Source organism: Dromaius novaehollandiae, chromosome 6 (assembly GCF_036370855.1).
Source record: "Dromaius novaehollandiae isolate bDroNov1 chromosome 6, bDroNov1.hap1, whole genome shotgun sequence".
Taxonomy (NCBI): Eukaryota; Metazoa; Chordata; class Aves; order Casuariiformes; family Dromaiidae; genus Dromaius; species Dromaius novaehollandiae.
Genome location: NC_088103.1, coordinates 35450115 through 35473379, shown reverse-complemented (window position 1 = coordinate 35473379; position 23265 = coordinate 35450115). Strand labels below are relative to the sequence as shown.

Below are 23265 nucleotides of genomic sequence, written 5' to 3'. Positions count from 1 at the left end.
GGCATTGTATCTGTGGATGTATGTAATCTAAGTATGCCATCTCTGCCTTTGAATTGCCCTTCTGAAAACTGCAAATTAGGGAGAAAATGAAAATACAACTGAGATGACAGCTGCAGTGATAAAAGGATCATAGCTTTTACACTTTGGTACTTCTACAGGCTTCTTAGCTTCAAACACTTGTTGACTTTTCTATAAAAGGTGAGGACAGGCCATTAAGAAAGAAAATAGAGCTTATAAGGGCCGACTTGAACTTTGATTCAGTAATTTTAGTTCACACGACTGCACCCATTAATAAGGATCTTGCTGAACTGAACCCAAAAGGATAAAAGAGAAGTTCAAAAGGGGAGTAACTAGTCTAGCGAAGCTTCTTACAGAATTCTCCATCCCATAAAACCTGCTACTGTCCTCAGTCTGTGTCTTTCCAGAGATAGCAAAATGTGTTTCAGTGGAAAGCACTGGGGGGCATGACTGATACCTTCTGACACTCCGCTAATTGCCTCCTCAGGTTCAAAGTCAAGATTCACAAAATTTATCAGTTACTGCTTCCATAGCTTAGTCTCACCAACACACTTTAAGAATTCAAAAAGAATGCAAAACAGACCAGAGGCATTGATACCAACAGTAACAACAACAAGGGTATTGGCAAAAAAAGAAAAAAAAAAAAGAAGTCCCAAACTACAACTGAACTTTCATGTAGTAAAGGCTCGTGCCCAGAAGCATGACTGAAAGTCCATGTTTAAAGGCTGCAGACCTGGCTCTGGCTTGGGGCTTGGGGAATTGCAGGTTAATAAGGGCTACAGGGCTGACTCGGAGCACTTGCACAGATCTGGGGCTGCAATGAAAATGTAGTCCCACTGACCATGCTAAAGCAGCAGAAAATACCGCCGGTGCCAGCTCCGAGTAGCTGGATGTAATTAAAATATATGGTGTACAGTGAAACATATCTGTCCTAGAGACAGTGTCAAATAACTAGAGAATCAGAGTAGTTGTGCTTTCTCCCAGCATAAAATACCAGCAGCAGTAGAGAGGTCAGATTCTCAGCTGGGAGCTGTTAAGGCTCTTCGTCAGTTGACACATACAGATCTGGTCCAGAGCTGTTATTTACCTCTTGCACCTAGAATCCAAGACATCTTTGCAGTGGATAAAAAACAACCTCTCAGAAAACAAGCGGGTCTTACATATTGCTATTGTACCCAAAGAGCTCAGCAGCCTTGACTTGGTTCTTTGAGACAGCATTAAAATTAGGTAGAACGAGGAGGAGAGGTCAGCAGCCGTATTTTTAGAAGCTCATTCCCTCCGGTATGTTCTCCCACACAGTCGCCTGGATATTCTCATCCCTCTGAACAGGGGATAATTTGCTACTGGTGAGTGACAGAACAGGAGAAGGAATAAAAACCTGTCACAAATAAATGAAAATAAACCACAAGTGTTGACATGACAACTAGCTTCTTGCCTACTGGGAAATGTGTCATTTTGAGTGTGTTACACCAGCAATCAAATATACTCAAAGAAAGGTACCTGATTAATATTCACGGGAACTTGGCAGTGGTGAAAGTAAGGTTAGCTCACTATCCACTTTCCATTTAGTTTCTTGTTTATTTATTTTTATATATTTTTACAACACAGAGCTTACGAAAGAAAACAAAGCCAACAAAAAATTATCTTCAAACTTGTCTGCCTTTGACACAAAAATGAGTTCAATTTCATCTTTATTCCTACTGCCCCACAGAAAATGAAAAAAAAAATTTGCTTAAAAATATATTTAAAAATCATGCTAAAAAATGACAGGGTATAACGAATAGTAACCTTGGAGCAAGAAAAAATGATGCCACCCACTGCAACAAAGTAGAAAGTGGATATTTCACAAGGCAAAAGGATCAGACTAGAGAGAGATCCAAAACAACAGATCAGATCAGAACATGTCCAAACTGGGGAAATACAAAGGCAAAAATTTCAAGGCCAGAAACTGGAGGGAAGCCAAAGAGTTGAAGTCCAAAATAATAATCCCAGGAGCCAGACTCAGCTACCGTCCAAAATCAGTCAGCATTTCCCTTCTGACATTAAAGGTCTTTGACATCTTAAGTTCTCCTGTAGAGAAAATGGTCAACTGTCCCTGCATTATCAGCCTCGCATCCACTTCATTCTTGTGTGTGACAGGCAGCAAGAAACAAGCCCACGTCTCTGCCCACGCTTCTTGAAAGGTATGGTCCCTTCAAGAGCTATGGTCCCAGTCACAGAGTGCATGTACCCCTATACAGATAGGATTGGGCCCCTCAATAAAAATAGCAATTAAAAGAGAAGCAGGAATCCTACCTTCAAAGCCATTATCTCCTCCTTCTCTGAGGGGTTCACTTTTCAGCAATGTTCTGCATAGCCCCAAGGAAAAGGGGTGGCTGCCCAGATGGGCAGGGGGCATGTGCACAACCTACACCACTAAACCTTTAAAGGCTTGTTTATCACTCACTGAGCGATGCGTGTCCTAAGAAAGGTTGGCTTTGAGCTGTGATTGTTTTCAGTTTATGTGTTGTCCCAGGGAATGTAAAATTTAGATCTTGTTTTTCATGGTTTTTTTTCTTAATTTTCCACTGCAAAAAGCTTGAGAAAAGCTCCCTGTTTCCTAGATGGCATCAAGAACTGCTTTTGCAATAGCTAGTAACTCACCATCCAGCTATCTTCTCAGACCATTTGCGAATGAGGCAATACAGACATCGAGCACCTTGAAGGGTTTGCTACAGCTCGAACCTCAACATTCATACCTCTGCACTAATCCTTCCCACCAACTTATCTCACTCTAGGATTAAGGGACTGGCTTCCTCTGAGGCATATCCATTTTCCATTTGAGGAGCTCGAAATGCCTCCCCATTGCTAATTAGCATGGTCTCCCACACTGAGAATTTGGAGTGTATTTATACCCTTTTTCAGAGATGATAAAACTGAAGCAATTTTCTGTAATTTTCAGGTTTAAGCTAGTGAAAGGAGCCAAGCTACGATGTCCCTTCTTTGCCCACCAGACGCAACTGGGAAGCTTTTGAGGGATGCAAGAGTACAAGAGGCTCTCTCCAGTGGGCAACACCCAAAGATGTGGGACTCTGAAGAAAGATGCTGAAACAGTCAAATCTGTCACTGTGCTGAAGGCTGGAAAGGTTGGTCCTCTGTGGCATGTTACTGCAACTTATAGGAGATATAGGACAGCAAGGGCTCCTAGCAAGGCTTGCTCCTCCCTGGCAGTGTTAACAAGCCAGCAAAAGCAGGCATGGCTGGCCAGCATGGCTAACAGGGAGAAGCATAGCTGATAGAAACAAACCGCACTGGCAGATTGGCTCAGCTTAAATCAGGCCCTGGTGCCCAGTGAAACTTAAAATCATAAACTGTCAAAGAAAGTTACCATGGGAGAGGGAAAACAGCCAGCTGGCCTAGCCATTTTTTGCCCTAGAGGAAAAGAGGGTCTAGGAATGTAGACTGGATGGTAAATTATTCCCTAGAAATTAATTAACCATAACCCTGTTTTATCTTTCTGTTTTCTTTTCCCTCTTTTCCCTTTAATTAAAATACTGTTTATTGCATCATATTTGTGAGCGGAGAGAACATTATCTCACTGAACACCAGAAAGTTTAATATATCTTTTCCAGGTATGCAAGTAGGAATTTGTGCCAGTGTATTTATAATAATCTCCTTACATTCAGCCCTGCCCCTGCTGTTGTGATTACACCTAGGCAGAAAGTACAGTGCCCAAGGCTGGCACACATTTTTATAATTTAAAAATGCAAACCTGCATCATTATCCAGCTACAATAGCTCTGCCAAGATGTCAAAAAAAGTGAAAACTTCATCTGCTATAAAAGACAGCAAAGGCTTGAGATCAGCGAGACACTGGAATTTGCAGTGTCTTGTAAATATTTGGGGAGAGTAGACACTGGGGCAGATTTATCTCAGAGATCCCACCGTTTCTAAAGACCAGATAGGTAACACTTGAAAGAAAAATGAGGCAAGATGTCTTGGAGAAGGACATACACTGGAGGGGTGAATAAAACGTCTACCTCCCATCTCTTTTAGCTTCTTGAGAGCCCTCATTTACAGATGAATGAGACTCTAGCAGGTCTCATCACCTGTTCCCCACCACAGAACATATTTTAAGCTCCAGTGTCTGAATCAACATTAGATCAGTTATTGACTCCAACAGGAAGTTACCGTTAAAAAAGAAAAACAAACTTACTCTCATTTTCTGCATGTGTGCCATGAAGGGAAACAGAAAAGGAAATGCCCCCTCTAGAAGAGTTGTACCCTCTTACAGTTGTCAGGGACATGGAAGACAAGGATTCTAGTCCCTCAAATGAGTTGAGCAATGGAGGTGCTCAAATCTGTATCCCATTAAGCATCAGCTAAGTGACTAAGCTACCAGACTGACCTCAGAGGCATTAAAAAAACTTCTCCTTCCTTCTGCCCAATGCTGATGAAAACTTTTATCAGAAATTTTCAGATCAGGAGGAGATAACTGCAGGTATAAGTTTCCCACTTCTCAGCAGATATAAGTGTCTCAGCTGTTTCACTAAGAGTACAAAGGATCATTTTGGCTACAGAGTCAACTAGGAAAGACGTTCAGCCTGCCTCTCCTGAGTACACAGAGCTGTACCATTTCACACCAGGTGAGCCTACAGCTTTGGGGCACTCAAGGTTTTTTAACAACATAAACTAATATCATTTTAAGCCCTAAAAATTCTAATTGGAGCAATACGGTCCTTTTGTGCTAGGCTGGGCTGGGAAAAGAAGCATTTTGCTGCAGAGGGACACACTAGTGGGCCAAGCACAGCCCACTGGGTCTTGCCTGCGCCTGCGGTCTGCTGAGACAATAGCTTGCAAAGGGCCTGTTTTGCTGATGCTGCTGTTTAAGTCTGGCTTGCAGGGGAATCCTCAATACCATCGACAGCCAGTTTCAAAATGCTGAATTTATACATTAAAACAAGAACAAACATCAGCCCCTGAAGCAAACAAGATCTGCAGGAAGAGAGCTGTCTGTGAACTGGGGAGACATCTTTCAGATGAAGCATCTACATACTTGACACATCCAGTATTCAAGTAGCTGGGTGAGCAAGTTTAAACTTAGTTTGAAAGCAGACTCCATCAGCAGTTTGTTTGCTTACTCGCTTGTTTACTTGCTTTTGGCCACGTCTCTCAACATCTCTAACACAGCACATGCAGCAGCAAAGGCACTGAAGAAGCCTCCCTACCTTACCCACCCACCTGCTGGTCTGTTTTGCTTTTTCTCCATATTCAACAAACAGCTGTCACCCCCGAGCTCTTATTGCCTAGTTATTTGTTCAGCTGCCATCACTAAATAGCAGTGGGAAGTCAATGAGCGATTTTAGAAGATCCACAGCCTTAGAGAGGTTACCCTGATAGACAGGAGCTTGTTAACACAGCATCTGGCCCCTGCAGCATTTGACTAAAACAGAGCAGAATCTGCAACCAACAAAACTGAGGCCTTTTTCCACCACAAATCCTCCACAACCCCTGCCACCACCCCACAGCAATCCTATGCTACTTTCCTACACTATCCCTGTAGGATATCTCTGTAAGGGGGACACACGTCCCATTGTGGTGTATCACTAAACTAGAGTTAAGCAGCTGCCAGGCTCCACCCAGAAGCAGATGCATTACCATGCTGGGATTCCTGTGAAATATAAAACATTTTGGAGAAAGTGGTGGAAAAAAAATCAACTTACTTACACATCATGTCTTCTTCCTTGGAATGCATTCTACTTCAAATGTGGCTAGATGCATTTCAGTGAGGGGTTAAGAGATTTTTTTTTCTATTTCTTACTTTAAATATGGACACCTTTTATAGGCTTGCAATGTCTAGGTGCAGAGCACCTATTCATATATCCTAAGTAAACCTGGAAAATCCCTTCAGCATGCATCAAAGGGTGACCAGGGAATAGGGACATTCTGGCCAAAAGAAAAGTCTGACAGTCAGTGATTTGTCATAGAGTCTGCTAGATTCGCAGGTACAACCTAGCTGTTTTGAACCCCTCTGCGAATGTATAGAAGCTGTCTAGCACAGTGCTGGTAACCCAGCTCTCTGAGTCATGTAGAATAAGTGATACTGAAGCAGCTAAATAGGGAACAGAATAGATGGTTCCTTAAACCTATAGATTGTGCTTCTGCCCAGGCTCTCCACAGATATAAGCCCCGAAGCCGTCAAATTCGCCCCAGGGTCCAAGGATAACAGTATGCCTCACATCAAACCCCATGACCCACATCTTTCCTATCAATTAAAGTATAAATGAGCAGACAAAATGAGCCAAGTGAATTTCATTCCTCACTCCATTGTTCACTCAAGACCCACTTTATCAGCATTGGCTGCAGACACTCACGTCCATCAGCTGTCCGGGCTTCCATGTGCACAAGGTCAGGTTCTTTATCCAAACCCATCACCGACCTGGGGAAGAGAAAAACAGAGAAGGCAGCCAGTGAGATAAAAGGCTGCAATCAGATGAAGATGGAAAGAGGGTGAGAGAAGTAAAACAGTTTAACAGTCCACCTTGTGACACCTGGGATGTAGGTCCCTACCTCCTACCCACCTTGCTGTCTCTGTGTTTCTACATTCAGCTCACTCTTGGGGGCCCTTAAGATACCTTTCCAGGCAATGGTGAGTGAATCTGTCTGTCCCTTTTCTACAAGATCCAGTAAAACCAGAGATCTATTTTAATGCTGCAGGAAAGAAGAGGGCACAGGAGCCAGATGCTTACAGACCACTTCAGCAATTTTAAAATGGTTTTAATGGGGCTGAAAAGGGAGGTAGGATACTGAGTTTCTTGATCTGTCCCTGGTTTGTTGGGCAATCTTGCTATTGTGTACCTCAGTTTCCCCATCTTCAGAAGAGGAACGATGACACTCATTTTCACAATGAAGTGCTGATAAAAAATGCTAGGAAGTAGTCATTGTTCACCCCATGCCTGTGATGCTCATGGAACAGGGCATGATGAGTCTCCCTAATCCCACTGGTGGAAACCCAAGCACTTCAAGCCATGTGTACTGTTATTTTATTTTCTGAAAATGTTTTGCAGGGCACATTACAAAGATAGTTTTCCTCCTGGCAGAGGGAAAGTCAAGCCCAGAACAGAATTGTTATTATTAGTGTACTGGCTGATAAGGATCACTGGGAGATGAACATTTAGTCCTAGAAATGTCTGGCAGGGGGAAAAAAATCCATAGATGTCCATGTGATTTATGGAGCTGCTTCTCCTGAGTTAACCAAGGGGTTAGATTAAAAAGGGACAACGACAAAAATCAGTTTCTAATTTGGTGGAAGCTGAATTTGATACATTAGATTGTAAATAATAGATTCCCTCCGAGCCAGCCAACGTTCACAATTCCCTAATGTTCTGAAAAATTTTTATCACAATCCTTTGCTGCTTTAATCCTGGGGGCATCAATAGCTAAAACATTTCAAAAAAAAGAAAAAAGAAAGAAAAAGAAAAAAGAACAAACAAAATACAGATGCTCTGATACAGTTTTGTGGACCTCACAAAAAAACACAGTGATTGAAGCAACAACAAACACACGTATGTGCTGGAGTTCAGCTGAGACCAGCCAGTGCTGCAAGTGCCAAAACAACTATATTACGACCCAGTGTGGAGGTAACTGAAATTGGCACTGCTTGTTAACAGGAGCACCGTATCAATAGCAAGTCCATTCACAACACATTGTGAACTGTGGCGAAAACAAAAAACAAAAACAAAGCTCCACAGGCAAAGCTTTCATCATTCTACCCTCAGTGAGAAACAGTTTGTTCTTTAATTGCCACCATGGGTTTCAGGGTGATCCCATAAGGAAGAAGGCACTGTTCAGTATCAGCAAGGATCCCAGGACTGGCCCAAATCCCTGTGACCATGTCATTAACCAGGCTCTAATGCTCTGAAGACTCAGACAGAGTTAAGATGACCGCAGGACAAGTAAGAGCTTCTTCAAAATGCCAGTGAAAACCATTATGGGGTACAGTAACATTATTTCCCAATATGCCCCAGATAGGGCACATATCTTTCCAATCCTCAGCAAACTTTTTTCTGCCTTTTTCTCACAACAAACCATAAATAGTATGATCTTAGCTGTTCAGCAATCACAACCCTAGCCTATGACATGTCAACAGGGACAGAGAGGTACGTCCTTACCAAAGTATCAATTCATCACACCTTCATCAATGGGACAGGTAATTTCAGCACTCTTAGGTCTGTACCTAAGAGGGAGGAAGCCTGTTAGGGATCTGCCCCACAGACCCTTCCCAGCAGGCTTTCTCCTTAAATCCAGCCTTCATCCTGGACACCATGCTCTCCAGACCTCCTCTGGAAGCCAGATGCCATCCTTTTAAATAGAGCCAAAGGGGCAAAAGCACTGGTAACAACACCGTTAGCCCAGAAACATCAGTATTAGGCCTGCTACAACGTTATTCATTTTAAAGTGATTGAAATTAGTAGAATCTAAGCCTTTCTGAATAAAAATCAACATACTTATTACCACTATGTGTTTGCACGTGCATGCTCTATAGATCCAACTCCACTTGTAATGCCTATTACATAAATACCAGGGGATGACAAGAGTCTCCTGAAACATGTCAGTCTAGCTTGAATTTCCTTCCCAGTGCCATCTACTTGTTTACTTAATTAGTTTTGACAAGCCTGATGGTTCTTTTCAGAAAAACAACAACAAAAGGACGAGCACACAGCATCCCCCCAGTACTCCTCTGCTCGCTGAATGCCATACTTCAAGTGGAAAAGCTCACAAAGCAATCTCCAAAAGCAAGACAAGTTCTTCTTATCTGCAGTCAGATAACAAGCCTATAAAGTAATGCATCGGTCATCCTTCCTTCTCCCAAGCCAAGTCCTTCTCTTGTAGCAAAGACTCCCCTCACATGTGTTCCCACGGGCAAAGCACACAGCTTTGCTTTGCCATGCTTCTGACTTCTGAATACGGGTATTTTCAGGAAATGGTCTCTGATCATTTGTCTAGAGAAGTTTTGAGCAAACAACACAAAGTGTTGGGCAACAGAAAGAAAAAGATCTGAGTGCAGGTCCTGGAGCACGCACGTGCGTGCGCACACACACACACACACAGCGTAAAGCTGATCCTTTATCCCATATAGTAATCTCTCTGGTCTTGACAACTTACTACAACAACCTCTCAAGTCTGGCAATAAAAGGAATATAGAAGCCTTCAGAGCCTTATATCTCCTCTTCTTTTCTCCCTGAAGGACGTTTGGAGGATACATAGCTCGAAACTGTTCAAACTACTAAAGTATGACGAGAAGAGATGTCAGCACCCCCTGGCTCACCCCTTCCATGGTGTGTTCGGTGCAACCAAGTGCAGCCCACAATGTGGGCTGGGTGCAAAGGGGTTTCATTGCTCTCTGACTGACGAACACCTCCATTTCAGAGGCTGTTGAAGAAAAAGAATATTTAACAACACTCAGAAGCCTGAGCTCAGCTTGAAAACAGTTCTCCTGCCACACAGTCACACCTCAGGCTCTAGGCACAGCGCAGCCCTCTATTTTATACATGCACAAACTCCAGGAGAGGCAGCAAAAACCAAGCCAAGGTCCACAAAACGCACCCATGTGTGCTGTCCTGGATAGCCCTTGGGGGAAAAGGGGCACTTACACGGTGACAATCCATCCTAAATCAACATCCTCCATCATCCCCTTTCATTTATCACCACTAGGATGAGAAAATGCTGAGAGAAAAGAGGATGCAGCCAGAAGTGACAGGAAAGGTCATTTTTTCCTGCTGACATATTCCCTGATTGCTGCAACAGCAGTTTTTGAAATGGGGAGCCTGCAGCTAGGATTGCAGCTGGCACAGGATTAGTGGCCAATTACAAATTCAAACCAGCTCCGAACCCCATTAGGAAGGAAGCAGTAGTTATTTTCTCTGTCTTCTGCTGCTTCTCTTTTTCTGTTCTCATGGTAGCTCTTGGTTTCTGCAAGGTCTTTCCTCCCTTCTTTTCAGGACAGAACTGTGTGTTCTTGAAAGCTGCAGAACAGACAGGAGTCCATGCAGGATCCTTATCTCTCTCTTCAGGGCAGAGCACTGTGCACGGATGCACATTTACTAGACTGTTCTGCTAACATTTCATCCCTGACCTCAAGGGACAGAGAGTGAGAAGGTCAAGGAAAACAGCATCCTGCATTCATAATACTAATTAGCTATTCCTAAAGTGTTTCTATACAAAGTACTATATAGTTCAAAACAATAAACAAAAGCTTATGCAAAGAAAGCGAAAAAAAGTGCACAGATTCTCAGTGGGGTTACTTGCTCTACTGCATACCTCTGCTTATCGTCTCTATACCAACTCCACCATCTTCCCCTGGAGTGCACCATTTCTGCATTTTTTTCCTACCCGTTCTCCAGACATCAGGCATTTAATGATGAAAGACAGCATTGAGATTTAGACATTCTAGCATCTTAGATCAAGAATGCTGAGCAATTCAGACTGCTTGCTGTTGAGATCCGCCAGATCTTTGCTCCTTAGATTATCAACAAAGAACAAGAGATGCTGTATTCCTCCATCTCCTGGCACCATTAGCTTGGGAATGAATGGGATGGGGGGGGGGGTGTCATTGGACATAAGCAATGTTTGTATCAAAGATTTACAACAAGGTCAAGAATCAGGTCACAGGGGCTCAGGCTTTCAAACTTAGTTTGGAATTTGCTGGCAAACTGAGCATTTTGCCAGCAGTGTGCCTGGTTTCTGACATGTCAAGATGGCATCCAGCAACTCTGGCTTTCAAAACAAAAACAAAGCTTTTAAAAGGCATTGAGACATTCCCAAGATGCTGACTTGGAAACTTGTTGTTTGCAGGTTGAGATGTCAGACTGAAGGCAATTGTCACTGTTCTCGTAAAGAGACGGAGGAAATGGATGGAGACTGCTTAGCAGGATGTTGTGCAGTAGATAACGACTGGCAATGGGAAGGAACAAGGCACATTTATTGTGCAATAATATGTAAAGGGGGAAAAACACATCCTCTTGCTGTAGGCAACTGCAAATTAGTGTATGTTGCCAATTAGTCTGCTGCAATTTTAATTGTATCCTGCCCCAGAAGTGAATAAACACTTAGGTATTTCTGCATGCTAGTCTAACTCATCCAAACGACAGAAGAGGCATGTGTATACGGGCAGATGGGAGCAAAAACTGACCCAGGCAATTCCTGCTTAACTGATCCAGACCTTTTCACATAGCACCATTGCTGAATTATATACACCTTTTTAACATGCCGCATTACCTTCTACACCTCTCTCTTGATTGATATTTAACTCTGTGCTCAGCTGATAGACAGCGACAGCCTTCTGATATGGTACCATGCTTGCCTAGGTATAAATAACTGCAGGCATCTTCAGGTGGTAAAGGCAATTGTGTATGTTCGCCTTCTATTTACTGCAGCTGAGCCTAAAACGAGCTCTATCAGGGGTCAGCTGTGCACAGGTAACAGCCAGTGTGCACTCAAGCCACACACACCCCCAGCTGACAGCAAGCCATGAACTATCAGAGTTAAGAACAGATATAAATGTTGAAACTGTTGGGGGGGAAGAATGCCTTTATTAAAGACATAAATACAGTATCATTCTCTGTGGCTGAACATGGGGAGACACTGCTGGATAGGGCTGGATGTGATACTGTCTCTGAAGAGCTATGGAAGAAACCTCCTTGCACAGCATATTTCAAATGAAGCTGAGAGAAAAAGCTGGTAGGAAGATACTGTATGAAAGTGTCTTAGCCAGTTCCCTGGAGATTTCTATGTCTTCCAGGACTAATTTCTATGATGCTACAATTCTGGACATTGGCAGAAGTAATTGTTGTGAGAATTAGTTTGCAACATAAGGCAAAAAAATTGCTAAGTGTTTATTCTCAGCTAATTTCTTTTCAGCAGAGTTGATGCTTTTTAAAAAGGTCCCAAGGAATCTTAAGGAGGTGTTCAGCCTGGTATCTCAAAGGAAACAAAGCCTGTGTGTTGACATCCTCTGTGTGTGTGTTTGTATGTATGTACATGCACCTGCCTGTCTTCATCCCTTCTCCAATACCTGTTGAACGTCTAAGCCAATTTCCATCAAAACTGACAGTGGATAAAAAGTCTCGGAGGTACCGAATTGTTTCAAGGACATAGCAGGCCAGGAAGAGGTAAGAGGTCCAAGCTAAACTTTTCACTCAGGAAAAAGCCTGACATTTGGCTCAACCACATTACTGAACACTAGAGAATTCACACAAGACGGCAGGTTCTGCTGCTCACAGAACCACTTTTTCCTCTTCTCAGTGCCTAAAAGAAGGTGATTCTGTATATCACAGAAATTAACAGCAATGGGAAAAAAATGCCAGTTAACCTGAAAATACCTTTAAAGGATATTCATCAACTGAACAGAGCTCCTACTGATTTGCATTTTCCTTTTTCCCTTATGTTATTACCAAAAAACTAAGAAAGTACAAATATTTCTGTGCCTAACTCTGATCCAGTTAATGGGTTATAAAGTCTTCAAGTTCCTGAGCATTTCTTCTCTGACATACATTTTGAATACCAATAAATATAACTGAATTTTTGTGAAATAAACACAAAAAAGTGAGCGGGCAGGAGCAGCACAAAGACCCTGACTCGCAGCCTGGCCAGGGTTTGCAAAGGCCAGCAGCACAGGCAGGGCCCATCCTAGAGATGGCATCTGCACTTCCCCGCGGTGCGGGATATAGCGTCTCACAGGGAGTGAGATTCGTTCAGGGAGCAGATCTGGCCGACACGTGGGGCCGGCACTCGTGCTGCTCCCAGGTGCAGACACCGCTGCTCACTGCTGCCCTGAATGAGCTGCTGCCCTGCAGCCTGCCGCTGCTCCCGACCCACCGCAGAGCGGCGGCGGGGCCAGGGTGTGCACAAACAGCCCTGGAGGTCTCCTAACTTATTTAAAAGTCTGTTTTTGCCAAGTCCTAGCAGCACTGGGATCGGGATTTGGTGGAGTAAGGAAACACCAGCGCAGACAGTTAACAGGGTGTTGTTCTGGGTTATTTCCATGCTGTTTCAAAGCTTCAGCACACGATGTACTGTCAGCCCTTCATCCCACGTGCATCTAACGCAGGGGGGAGGCATTTCCAGAGAGCAGAGCGGGGATTTACTTGGGATTAGACATCTGCAAGCTTTACAGTGGACAAGTTTGAAACACTTTTCAATGGAAGGGTTTGATTCAGTTTTGCCTTCTGAAGGAAGGGACACTTTCTGTAGGAATTTTTTATTTGGGGCTTTTTTTCCCACATGCTAAATTGCAAGTGCTTTGAGGAAAAAATAATGAAAATACATTTTCAGGCACATTAAAAACTGAGCTGTTTTCAGGATTTGCCTCTTTTCTAATCCTTCTCTTCCCTCTGTCATCCTTCTTTTTTGTTACGGGAAAGGAAAATAAAAATGGAGAGGAAGGGGAAACCCAAGATGCAGAAAACACCTTGCACAAAAACCATTTTGGTCATCAAAATCCATGCCAAAATACTGGGGGTAGGGGGGAACAACTTCAGTAGAACAGGTCATTCTACTTTATCAAAAAATCTTTGCTTTCCAACCGAAAATTCATGAGTAGAATATTCTGGGAGAGTGGGGGGGAAAGGGGTGTTTGTTTTTGTTTGCATCTTTTGGGGGGGGGGGGGGGGAAATCAGGGAAATGACATTTTCTGGCCAGCCCTGCTTTGCGCAGATCTGTGAAACTCAAGCACAGAGTTCTTGGTTCTGTTTCCCAGACCGATCACTGATCTATCAAGTGACTTTCAGCTCTCTCCCTGCATTTAGTTTAAAATGAGTTTAGCACCTACTATATTGCAAAGTCCAGTTAATTAATCTTTGCCCAGTGCTTGGCTAACCTCCTTTGAGACTCATGTAGATGGGGGAACTACTATATATGATTGCTTTGTTTCTCGGGAAGCGTGAATCAGCCCTGTTTCTGACCAACTTAGAAAAAGCAAAGCACATGCTCAAAAAAATCATCAGCTAAGCCTGCTGATCCCACTTGAATTTTTGTTTCCCTCCATGGAAGGGAGTATTTAGAAGATTCATACTGTTCCTCAGAGTTTTCTCCTAGCAAAGTATCTTAAACATGACCTGTTCCGGCAATGTTTTGCACCAGAATAAGGATTCTCAGTTCACTGTGTGTTTAATTCCTCTCATTTGTATGAACAATTTCTGATTGTAAATATGACATGCTTGAAATGCTAAGGCTCAGTGATTCAGCTATTAACAGAGTCCAAGGCAGAATACAGTGCCTCTGAAAAGCTTCAGAATGACAGCATCATTTAATAAATGAATGCAGCAGTAGAGGAATAAAAATAAAACTTAAATTGTCCAAAGAGGGGATGCCAGCATGAAACTTGGCACAGACAGAATGTATAGGATATGCTGATGAGCCCCATATGCCTATGGGCATTGTGCATTGTATTCATTAAGGAAGGATGAGTCTCCACATTCCCTGTTGCAGAATATTGCAAAGAATCATCCTGGGATAACATCTAACATTCTGGAAATTAATTTGCAGTTCAATTTATGCATTTTGGAGAAAGGCAATGTGAAAAGCTAGATTTCTGCCACAAACCTTTTCTGACAGTTGTTTCTTTGCATTTCAGATGCTAACCTGAAGAGAACAAATGGCTTATTTTGTTCTTTGACTTGTAACCATCAGCCAGAAAAAGGCAGAGAGAGATAGAAGGGAAGAAAAGGGGAAAGGCAGAGAAGAGAAATAAAGAGAATAAACTACTCTGCTCTGGACCAGCAAGTATAAATGCATGAGTGTGTCTCCTTGCCCAAAAAAATCACATTCAGCCAGTGAGAGCGAGACACTCATTGCTCCCAAAATCCACAAGAGGAAAAGACAAAGAAGCAGGGAACAAAAAGGATTCTGGCAGCAGACAGACACAAAGACAGCCTCTGTCTGTAGAAATGGCAAGTCTGCGTGGCAGGAGCTCTGCACATCACCACATGTCATAGGACAAGATGGGTTTGCACTCAAAACAGGAGAAGTATCCTCAAATAGCATGAAGGGGAGATGGATTAAACAGCCACAGCCACTTGCAGGTTTCTCTATCAGCGGAAAAATGACACCGTAGTAGGAGAGACCAAAGACGCAACAGAGCTTCTGTGGATCCCTTTACTTCGAGCTAGACAGATGCTCCAGCAATAATGAAATAAGGGTGTCTAGGGGTCTGAGTGCTAGACATGCTGCCAGCTTCTCACAAAAGCAGAGTCCCAAAGTGTTCCCATTCCCAAATGGGAGCAAGAAAACTCATGGCAGAATGCTGCAACAGGAGCTTGTGCTACCAACGAGCCAAAAAGTAAAGATGTATGGCCAAGCTGTAGGTGAATCAAGAGCTTCTCTTTCTTGGGTTCTTAATTTGTTGTTATAGATGAGCAATAAAAGGAAAGAAAAGTACAAGGCCAAATGAAAAGTAATTCTCTGCTGTTTTCTAGCCTCAAGGAAAATTCTGAAGTGTCAATGCACTGTTCAAATCTAATGATTTGTAGAAAGAAAAAAGAATTCTGGAGAAACTACAGCAGATCCAGAAATGGCTTTAGGGGGTCACCATTACAGATTGGCCCTAAAATCAATATTATAATGGAACATGTCTCCTTCCCTCAAAGATTTTCAGTCAAAACCTAAAAATACTGTGGGCATAAACTAAAAATCTTCCTGTGCCCTTCAGCCAAATACTTGACAGGGGTTTGGGGTTTGTTTTCCTTTATTTTTTCCAATAAAGAGCAATTTTTTTCCTGTGGGAGAAAACCTAGATCTACTGCAATCACTTCTGAAGTCTGTGCTGGTATTATTTATTATTTCCTCAGTCCTTGCTGAAAGTCATAGGTCAGTATCTTTCTCTCTCAGACTCAGCCGCACAACTTCTGATACTTCTCTAAACATAGAAATATGTCTGCATCCCACTTTTATTGTCTTCTACCCAACAGAGGACAATTATCTGTGAGATAATTACAGAGCTATGATAACCACTGCTATCTCCTATTCCAATTAGCTTGCTACAAATATGCACATATAACAACCACACTCACTGGCTTCTCGTCCTTGTTCTGTATATGATCAGCAAGAGACAAGTTACTGAATCAACATTATTTAAAAGAATCTGTAGTGCAGCTAATAATACTCCTTCCCTCTCTTACATTCTCATGTAGCTTCATGCTCACTATGCTTAACAATAGCAGAATTAAACTCATCTCATTCTACAGAGGAGGCTCAGGGGAACGCCAGCGAAGGAAAGGATGGGAGTTTCAATTTCTTCTCTTGCTGAGAATGAATTCTGCCTCATATAACTGCTGATGAATCGTCGTTTTAAGAGAGTTTGTTAATTTCCACCAGGCAGAAGGCATAAAGAGGGACCTCCTTATCTTTAATGGATGTTATTGAGCGACACAAATGGCTCACGTTTAAATGAATGCGGAAACATCTTGTCTGTTTTGCCATGATAAGAGGCTGTTCTTTCTGCACAGCATGGGTTCAGCTCCTTCTGTTAAATAAAACAACTGTTTTTGTTCTGCTTAATGGCAGGCAAACTTCTAGAGGTTCAGAGGCAAAGTCAGTTCAGAGAAATGAACTGCACACCTCTGCACACTGGAATTTATCTGGTTCCTTCCTAATTCTGCTCGAGAAAATCTACATGAAAAGCTTTGAGGTGTGACTGAAATTTTAGTTCCAGGCAGAAACAGCCCTGATAGCGTTAATGTACTTACGGAGGACAGATTGTCTATTAGATTGCACCTTTCTCCAACACAAGAACGCTTCCAGGCATGACTTCTGAAATCCAAGTGGGCCTCTGGAATGAGATCTGGGGCAGAGGGAAGGCAGGGGTCCAGGAAAGCTGCTCTACCCTCTGAGGTTAGCAGATGCTTTGCCTTGGAATGAAATGACCAGAAAATATCTCCACAATCACAGCATGTCAAAAGATCATTCCTAAACTTCTCAAAACAGTGGTGATTTTCAAAAGGACTCCCAAATGTTTCTCTGACAGTCATCTGAAAGCAAGAGTCGTCGTCTCCCACATGGAAATCAGTCCATTTCACCAGAAACAGAGATCAGTGGGGTACAGAAGCAAAAGCCAAAATCAAAGCTAAATCACACACTAAAAGGTAGGAGAATACATCTCACTAGGCGAAGACCACAAAATTTGATACTACTGTCAGCCCAGCAACCTAGCTTTTGGTTTGCTTTGCCAAGCTATGACAGTATGGGATATTCCCATATGCCTCAGGGAGATGCATTATTCAATATATTAATTAGAGGGCTGGCTTTCATCACTTCTTCCTACAAAGTATCACAAGGGACTACTCTGGGACTGTAACTGACAGGCTAGAATTAATTTGTGCTTGAGTCTGTGTGCATTAGGGAGGGGCAGCATGAAGTCAGCCTAAACAGCCTGCACGTCTGCCCAGCATTACAGCATTTGGGCTTCCAGTGTTGGCCTGGGAAACATGGCTGTGAAGCTCTCAAGGCATCTTCTGTGGTGCCTTCTTGCATTAGAAGGAAATGGAGCCTTGCACCACAAGCTTTCCCATGGCACTAGGAGCAAGTCCAGGGATCAACCTTAACTAAGAGAAATGTTCAACATATTCTTCCAGAGTCCCACCTTGCACGGTGGGTCTACCTGGTCTCCTCCAGTCTCAGACATGCAGTCCCGAAACAGTGGGGAGATTACAAAGTGATCCAAGATTAGCAATTGGGGGAAAAAAGAGAAGACTGGCTCTTCAGACATAAAGACACTTGACAGATAAGAGACTGAAGCGTAAGGCTTTTCGACGGCTGCAAGCCCTAACTGCAGTACTGTGACATTTAGTGGGAGGCAGCAAATTTAAAACCAATGTATAGAAATATTTCAGCCCTTGCTTTTCCATTCTCAAAAGAAAGCAATGCTAGCCACAGTACATTAAAGTCATAAATATGGCTAACATCACAAATTGTACTAAAATCACAACAAAGCACAAATTCTAAAAGCCAGACAGTATTTATTTAAGGACATCTAGAGTCACCTTAGTGGAGAGGGGGTAACACCCTCCCTCTCCAAGACATGCCGTCTTTCAAAAGAAAAAGGAGTTTAGAAAGGAAAGCTCCTCAAGGGCAACCTACTCCAAAACTGCACTGTGAGAGGGTATTACACCTCCCTTTGAAAGAGGTAGTTCTGGCTGCTACCGCATGGCTGATGGTGATGGATGGATTCAGAGTCTATCACATGGCTCTTTTCTTTCAGTTCATTTATTATGTAGTTCATCGTTTTTAAAGGAGAGCCTAAAATATTTTAATTATTTCCCCTACGATCTAACACATTTCTTGTAGTCCACTGGCTATTTTTTTGGTAAAACAGCCTTGAGCCCGGGGAGCCTGACAGTATGGCATCCACAGGACTTTCTAAAAGAAGTCAAGCATTTATTTTCCCAGGAAAGAAGGCCGTAAGGAGAAGACCATCACACAACAACATAGTCAGGCAAGGAATAACCTTCAAAACTTCTTTCAGTGCATCAGCTACTGTTTAGGGCTTAAAGGGATAGTACAAGGGACTAATTCATCAATTTTCCTTTATAAACTGAAACAATAAGTCATCAGAGAAGGCAAATATATACCAGAAACCCCCAAATACTCTTGCTTTTAGTCCCATGTAAAGTAGAAACTATTCTATAATATTTCTCCAGCAGTGTAACTCGCGTTTTTTGGCTTTCCTCTACAAAGGTGCTTTCCTAGATAAGAAATTTGTGTCAATTTCTCATAAATTAGTTAAAAAAGAAAAAAAGAAAAAAATGGAAAATGTATGGTGAACATGAAACCAACCACAGCCACCAACAGAATACGTGGGTTCTAAGTGGGAGGTATAAAATAGCCCTGCAGAATTTTGCAGAGACAGATACTGAAAGATTTTTCTTTTCCTAGAATCATTTAGAATTTTATACTCTCTTAGATATCCATGAAATCCATCACAAGGTCCATGCAATAACCCTGAGCAATCTATATTGGAAGAGCAGTAAGAAGAGATTAAGTATAGGAAAAAATATGTTCATGGACAAAAGCAGAACATAAAACTTAAAAATGTTTCTCAAAACTTGCAAGTCACTGTTGTAGGCTACTTGATCATAACCATGAAAGAATACTTTGTGAATGTACTGAACGTCTAATTTAGAGATCAGGGACCTGTATCTGCTTTCCATCACAAAAGGCAGAGATGTGAATTAGAGTCAGGACCCCTCTATGTCAGCTTTATGTGGACACTTTGTTTCAGACTGGAGTCATTTCATACAGGCTCCTTTAATTTAAAAAGCTCATATATTGCAGAATGAAATCGTATTTCAAATTGAAAAGTCACTCTAAAAACCATCATAAAAGTTTCAACCAATTTGAGATTTTCCTTTGTTCAATTGTTTGAGAGAAATATTTTCATAATATTGACACAAATTCATAAAGTGTTTTTATTGACCTGCAGCTTTTTCAACAAAAATAAACACTGTTTCAGCCAGTAAAAAGTGTCCAACTCTATATCCAGGTTCTATTCCTATCTCTGCCACTGAGTTACTATGTAATCACAAGCTACTCAGCTAGGACCTCATACCTGGAAACAGTAAATATCTGTAATACCAACTGCACTAAGTGTAGGCACACAAACTGAAAAGTAAATCCCTCATCTCACAGTTGCCCCATTTGCCCACCTTTTAAGTGAAAAGGAAAATAAAATTGCTTTTATTATGAGCATGGTGCTGTGATTCTTAATTAACCAATGTGTCCTTACAAGGAAATCTTTCAATATATGCCAAGATGTCTTAAAAAGGTTTCCTCTCTTCTGAATCCTAATTGCCAAACCTGAGGCCAAAACCACTGCCAGAGCTTGAAAATTTTGGTCTCAACCTAAATAGTTCAGGCCACGGTCATGGTGGCTTGAGTGACACACTCCAGATTTATGTTAGCGTTACCTGCTGTTAGAAGCCTTTCCCAAGTGTTCTCACCCACAGGACATGTAAGCCAAGTCCCTTAACACAGGCAAAAGAGTCTTTAGCCCATGGGAGCCTGCGGTAGCACCTCCTGATAAATCCTTACTCAGTTCTCCATGTATTGTCTAAATGAGTAGCCACTGGATACATGCTTCCATTGTGCCAAGGTGGTGTTATCCCTGGTTGCCACACTGGAATTATTCCTTTTATCCACAGCTCTAAGTATGGTATTGTTTTAATTCTGAAAAACTTGAATGCAGGATTACTTAATAGTCAATTTGACATTTACAAAACTATGTTTTCTTAACACTAAAACTGGCTGTAAAAACTCAAGCGATGTTTCCCCAGCACTATGCAATGACACCATCTGGTAGTTAATGATTAGTGGGATTTACAGAAGAGAGAGGCACATATTTGAATAACCATTTCACTGCTGGCAAACAAGTCAAGTAAAGCTAACCTGAGCTGTATCCAAAGGTCACTTCTGGAACTGCTGCTGAGACAGTCCGCGGGGACCTGAATTGGCACCGGGATTAGGAAATATCAGTGCTGCCAGAGATGAAGAAATAAAAACTTAAGACATAAACCTCTACCCACCTGCAGCTCTAAACCCAGATCACAACCTTTAGAAACACTGCGGTAAGCCCCCTTGTCTGCCCCTACAACATTCTCAGATATCCAAACCAGTCTCTGCTACAGTCTTCACGCAATTCAAGCCAAAAAGACACAGAAAAACACCGGCCACCTTTATCACTGTTTGTATCCAAAACAATGACAAGGAGGACTGAAAACCCTGCCCTCAAGAGAGAAAATTTGCTGCCTCATGTCTCCAACAACTGTGACAGATAACCTGAACTCCAAAGCATGGCCTGTGTGGAAGCTCTTCCCTTCTTCCATTTTAATCCCTGGAGTTCAAAATGATTGAGGCTGGCACACACGGACACCAAAACAACTAGATATCTGCTTGGTTGTCACAGAAAGAGGGAAAATAAAACTCTGGGGAGATTCAGTGAAGGAATCAGCAGTGCCTTTAAGAACTGCTTGTTACACAAGATTTTTCTTGTTCCCTGATACAAACATCGCTTCTTAAAGCCAGGTTAGTGCATGCCCTATTTTTCTCCTCCCACTGTCTTTCCCCTCCTGCCTTCCTGGTGTTTTCCATCCAGCTCTTACATAATTAGTTTATATTTCAGTGTCTTTTATAGATCAGGCTCCTATTGGGCACCGACCTCCTCAGTGCTCCAAATTTCCCCGCACCCTTCAGAAATGCTGTGCAGCTTCCTCCCTCCCTCCCACACAGATGGGTTTTCCTCACTGTTCAAACTCCCAGGCTTTAACAGGATCGCCCAGATTCCCAGATAACATGGTGTTTAAAAACAGACTGGAGGGAAAAGGGCAAATGTCCAGTTGTATCAGGCAAAAGAAAGGGAAAATGGTCCCATATCAACTGTCTCATATTCCCCCGTGTCAACAGGAAGCAGGAAAGATGAGTGGGTCCTCCAGCATGGAGCGCGCTGGGCAGGCGCTGCGGAAGCGGGTGTTCCAAGGAGCACAGCTCTGTCCTCCACACTGGCTGCCGATGGCTGTGTGTGCTCAGCAAATACAGGCAGGCCCTCCAGAGACAGACGGATGGGGGACGATGCTCACAGCCATTTAGCTGATTAGTCAGAAAACACAGGTCACCTTGTGGAACTCCCCATTTTAAAGAATTAAGCAGCAAGACGATGAAAGGACTTTATATGCCATTAAAGCATCTTTTAACTCCCTAGAACCCTTGAGTATTTTTAATCCATGCATGGATATGCAATGACGTAGCCCCTGATATCACAGTTTTTGAGCACTTCATTCATTCCCCCCAATAAAAGGAAGAAATGCTCTCCTATCCCTGTCTTATGTAGAGGGGAGCAAGGCAATGACAACTTAAGTGAGCTACCCAAGATGGCATGAGAAAGCTGTGGTCCAGCAAAGCACTGAACGAGGCAGAACGAATATGCTGTTAACCAAACTGTCCTCCCCACCTGCTTGGCCTTGTTGTCCTACCACAGGGAAGGGCAAAGGTAGCAAAGCAACTTAAGGACAATTCAAGTCCTTTGAGTTCTTATCTGAACAGACAGGATTAGTCAGCACAGGACAAACCATGTGTTTCACAAACAAGGAAACTTCCCCAGCATTTCTACAGTACAAAATATGGACCATATTTTTTATATCCCTCCACATGTCAGCACAGGTGTCTAAGTTACAGTGCGAGAAAATGAACAGGGCCCAGGGGGAGTTGCAAAAATGTGTTTTAAAAGAAAAGAACATTGGGTAGGTCTTTAACTGAACACAGCATGGGTGCAAAGTTTATTTGAGGCATTTCATACCGACTGGTGAGTGATCTGGGATTTTCTCTTTCACATTAGCTTAAGCTCCTATTTCCAGCCTCAGAGGATCCAAAGTTCTGAAAATCTTTGAGACCAAGGCACGTGGGAACCAAATTTGGATGCCTGTACTCGCAGCAAGTAACACATTCTGTCTAAGCTCTGCCATTGCCATCAGTGGGAGTAGCTAACGAATGAGTCACTACTATAGAAGCAGAGATCTGAAATCCTACTTTTTACAACTGCAAGTGGCCCAGACATGAATCTCAGGCTCATGCACAAGCTATGAGCTGGCTGTGGGAACTGGTGAGAGATGTTCCACCAACTGTGTTACATATAACATCCATATGGGATGAGGACACAAGAAGTACAGCTCACTGACTAGCACCAAAGTATGGGACCAAGGAAAAGAACTGAAGAGCCAGGGTATGAAGTCACACATCAGGACTGCAGCTTGAGGCTTCATTTTTGACCAGTAATAAAGCACTGCAGAAGCAGCCTTCCAGAGCACCTATAGCAAAATGCTCAGGTTGAGCTGTCTATCTGTGAGCACCTGAGAGGTCTTGCTCATTCTGCTGAGTGAAAATTCACATCTCAATCTTGCCAGCTCTGATGCAATCATAATTTCCTCCTGGCCTGAAAATCTCTGTATCTGAGTTCTCCCAGCCTTTGGGAAGGTATAATTATTTGGAAAGGTCTCAGAGAGAAAAATAAGACCGTTTCCTGTCAGGCTGACTGATCCCATGAACCAGCTGAAGATTACAGTCTTCACAAACCCGTCCCCAGCAGCCTGAGAGATGAAAGTCATGTTTTGAAGGAAAAAACATTAGATGAAGGCTGTCCCAGATAATGCCAGCTGCATTCAAATCAGATGAAGACTGTCCCATTTGAAGGCAGAGGCTCAGCTGAGCCCTACTAATAAACAGTGCAGA

General features: G+C 42.7%; 1 protein-coding gene across 1 annotated transcript in view; it reads right to left on the bottom strand.

The window, feature by feature from the left end:
• Positions 1–23265, bottom strand: part of SORCS3 (sortilin related VPS10 domain containing receptor 3) — a 321068-nt gene that overhangs the window by 90980 nt on the left and 206823 nt on the right. The window contains exon 6 of the mRNA XM_026117524.2: positions 6371–6435. Coding sequence (XP_025973309.2) covers positions 6371–6435 — 65 coding nt within the window. The remainder of the gene's footprint in view (positions 1–6370; positions 6436–23265) is intronic.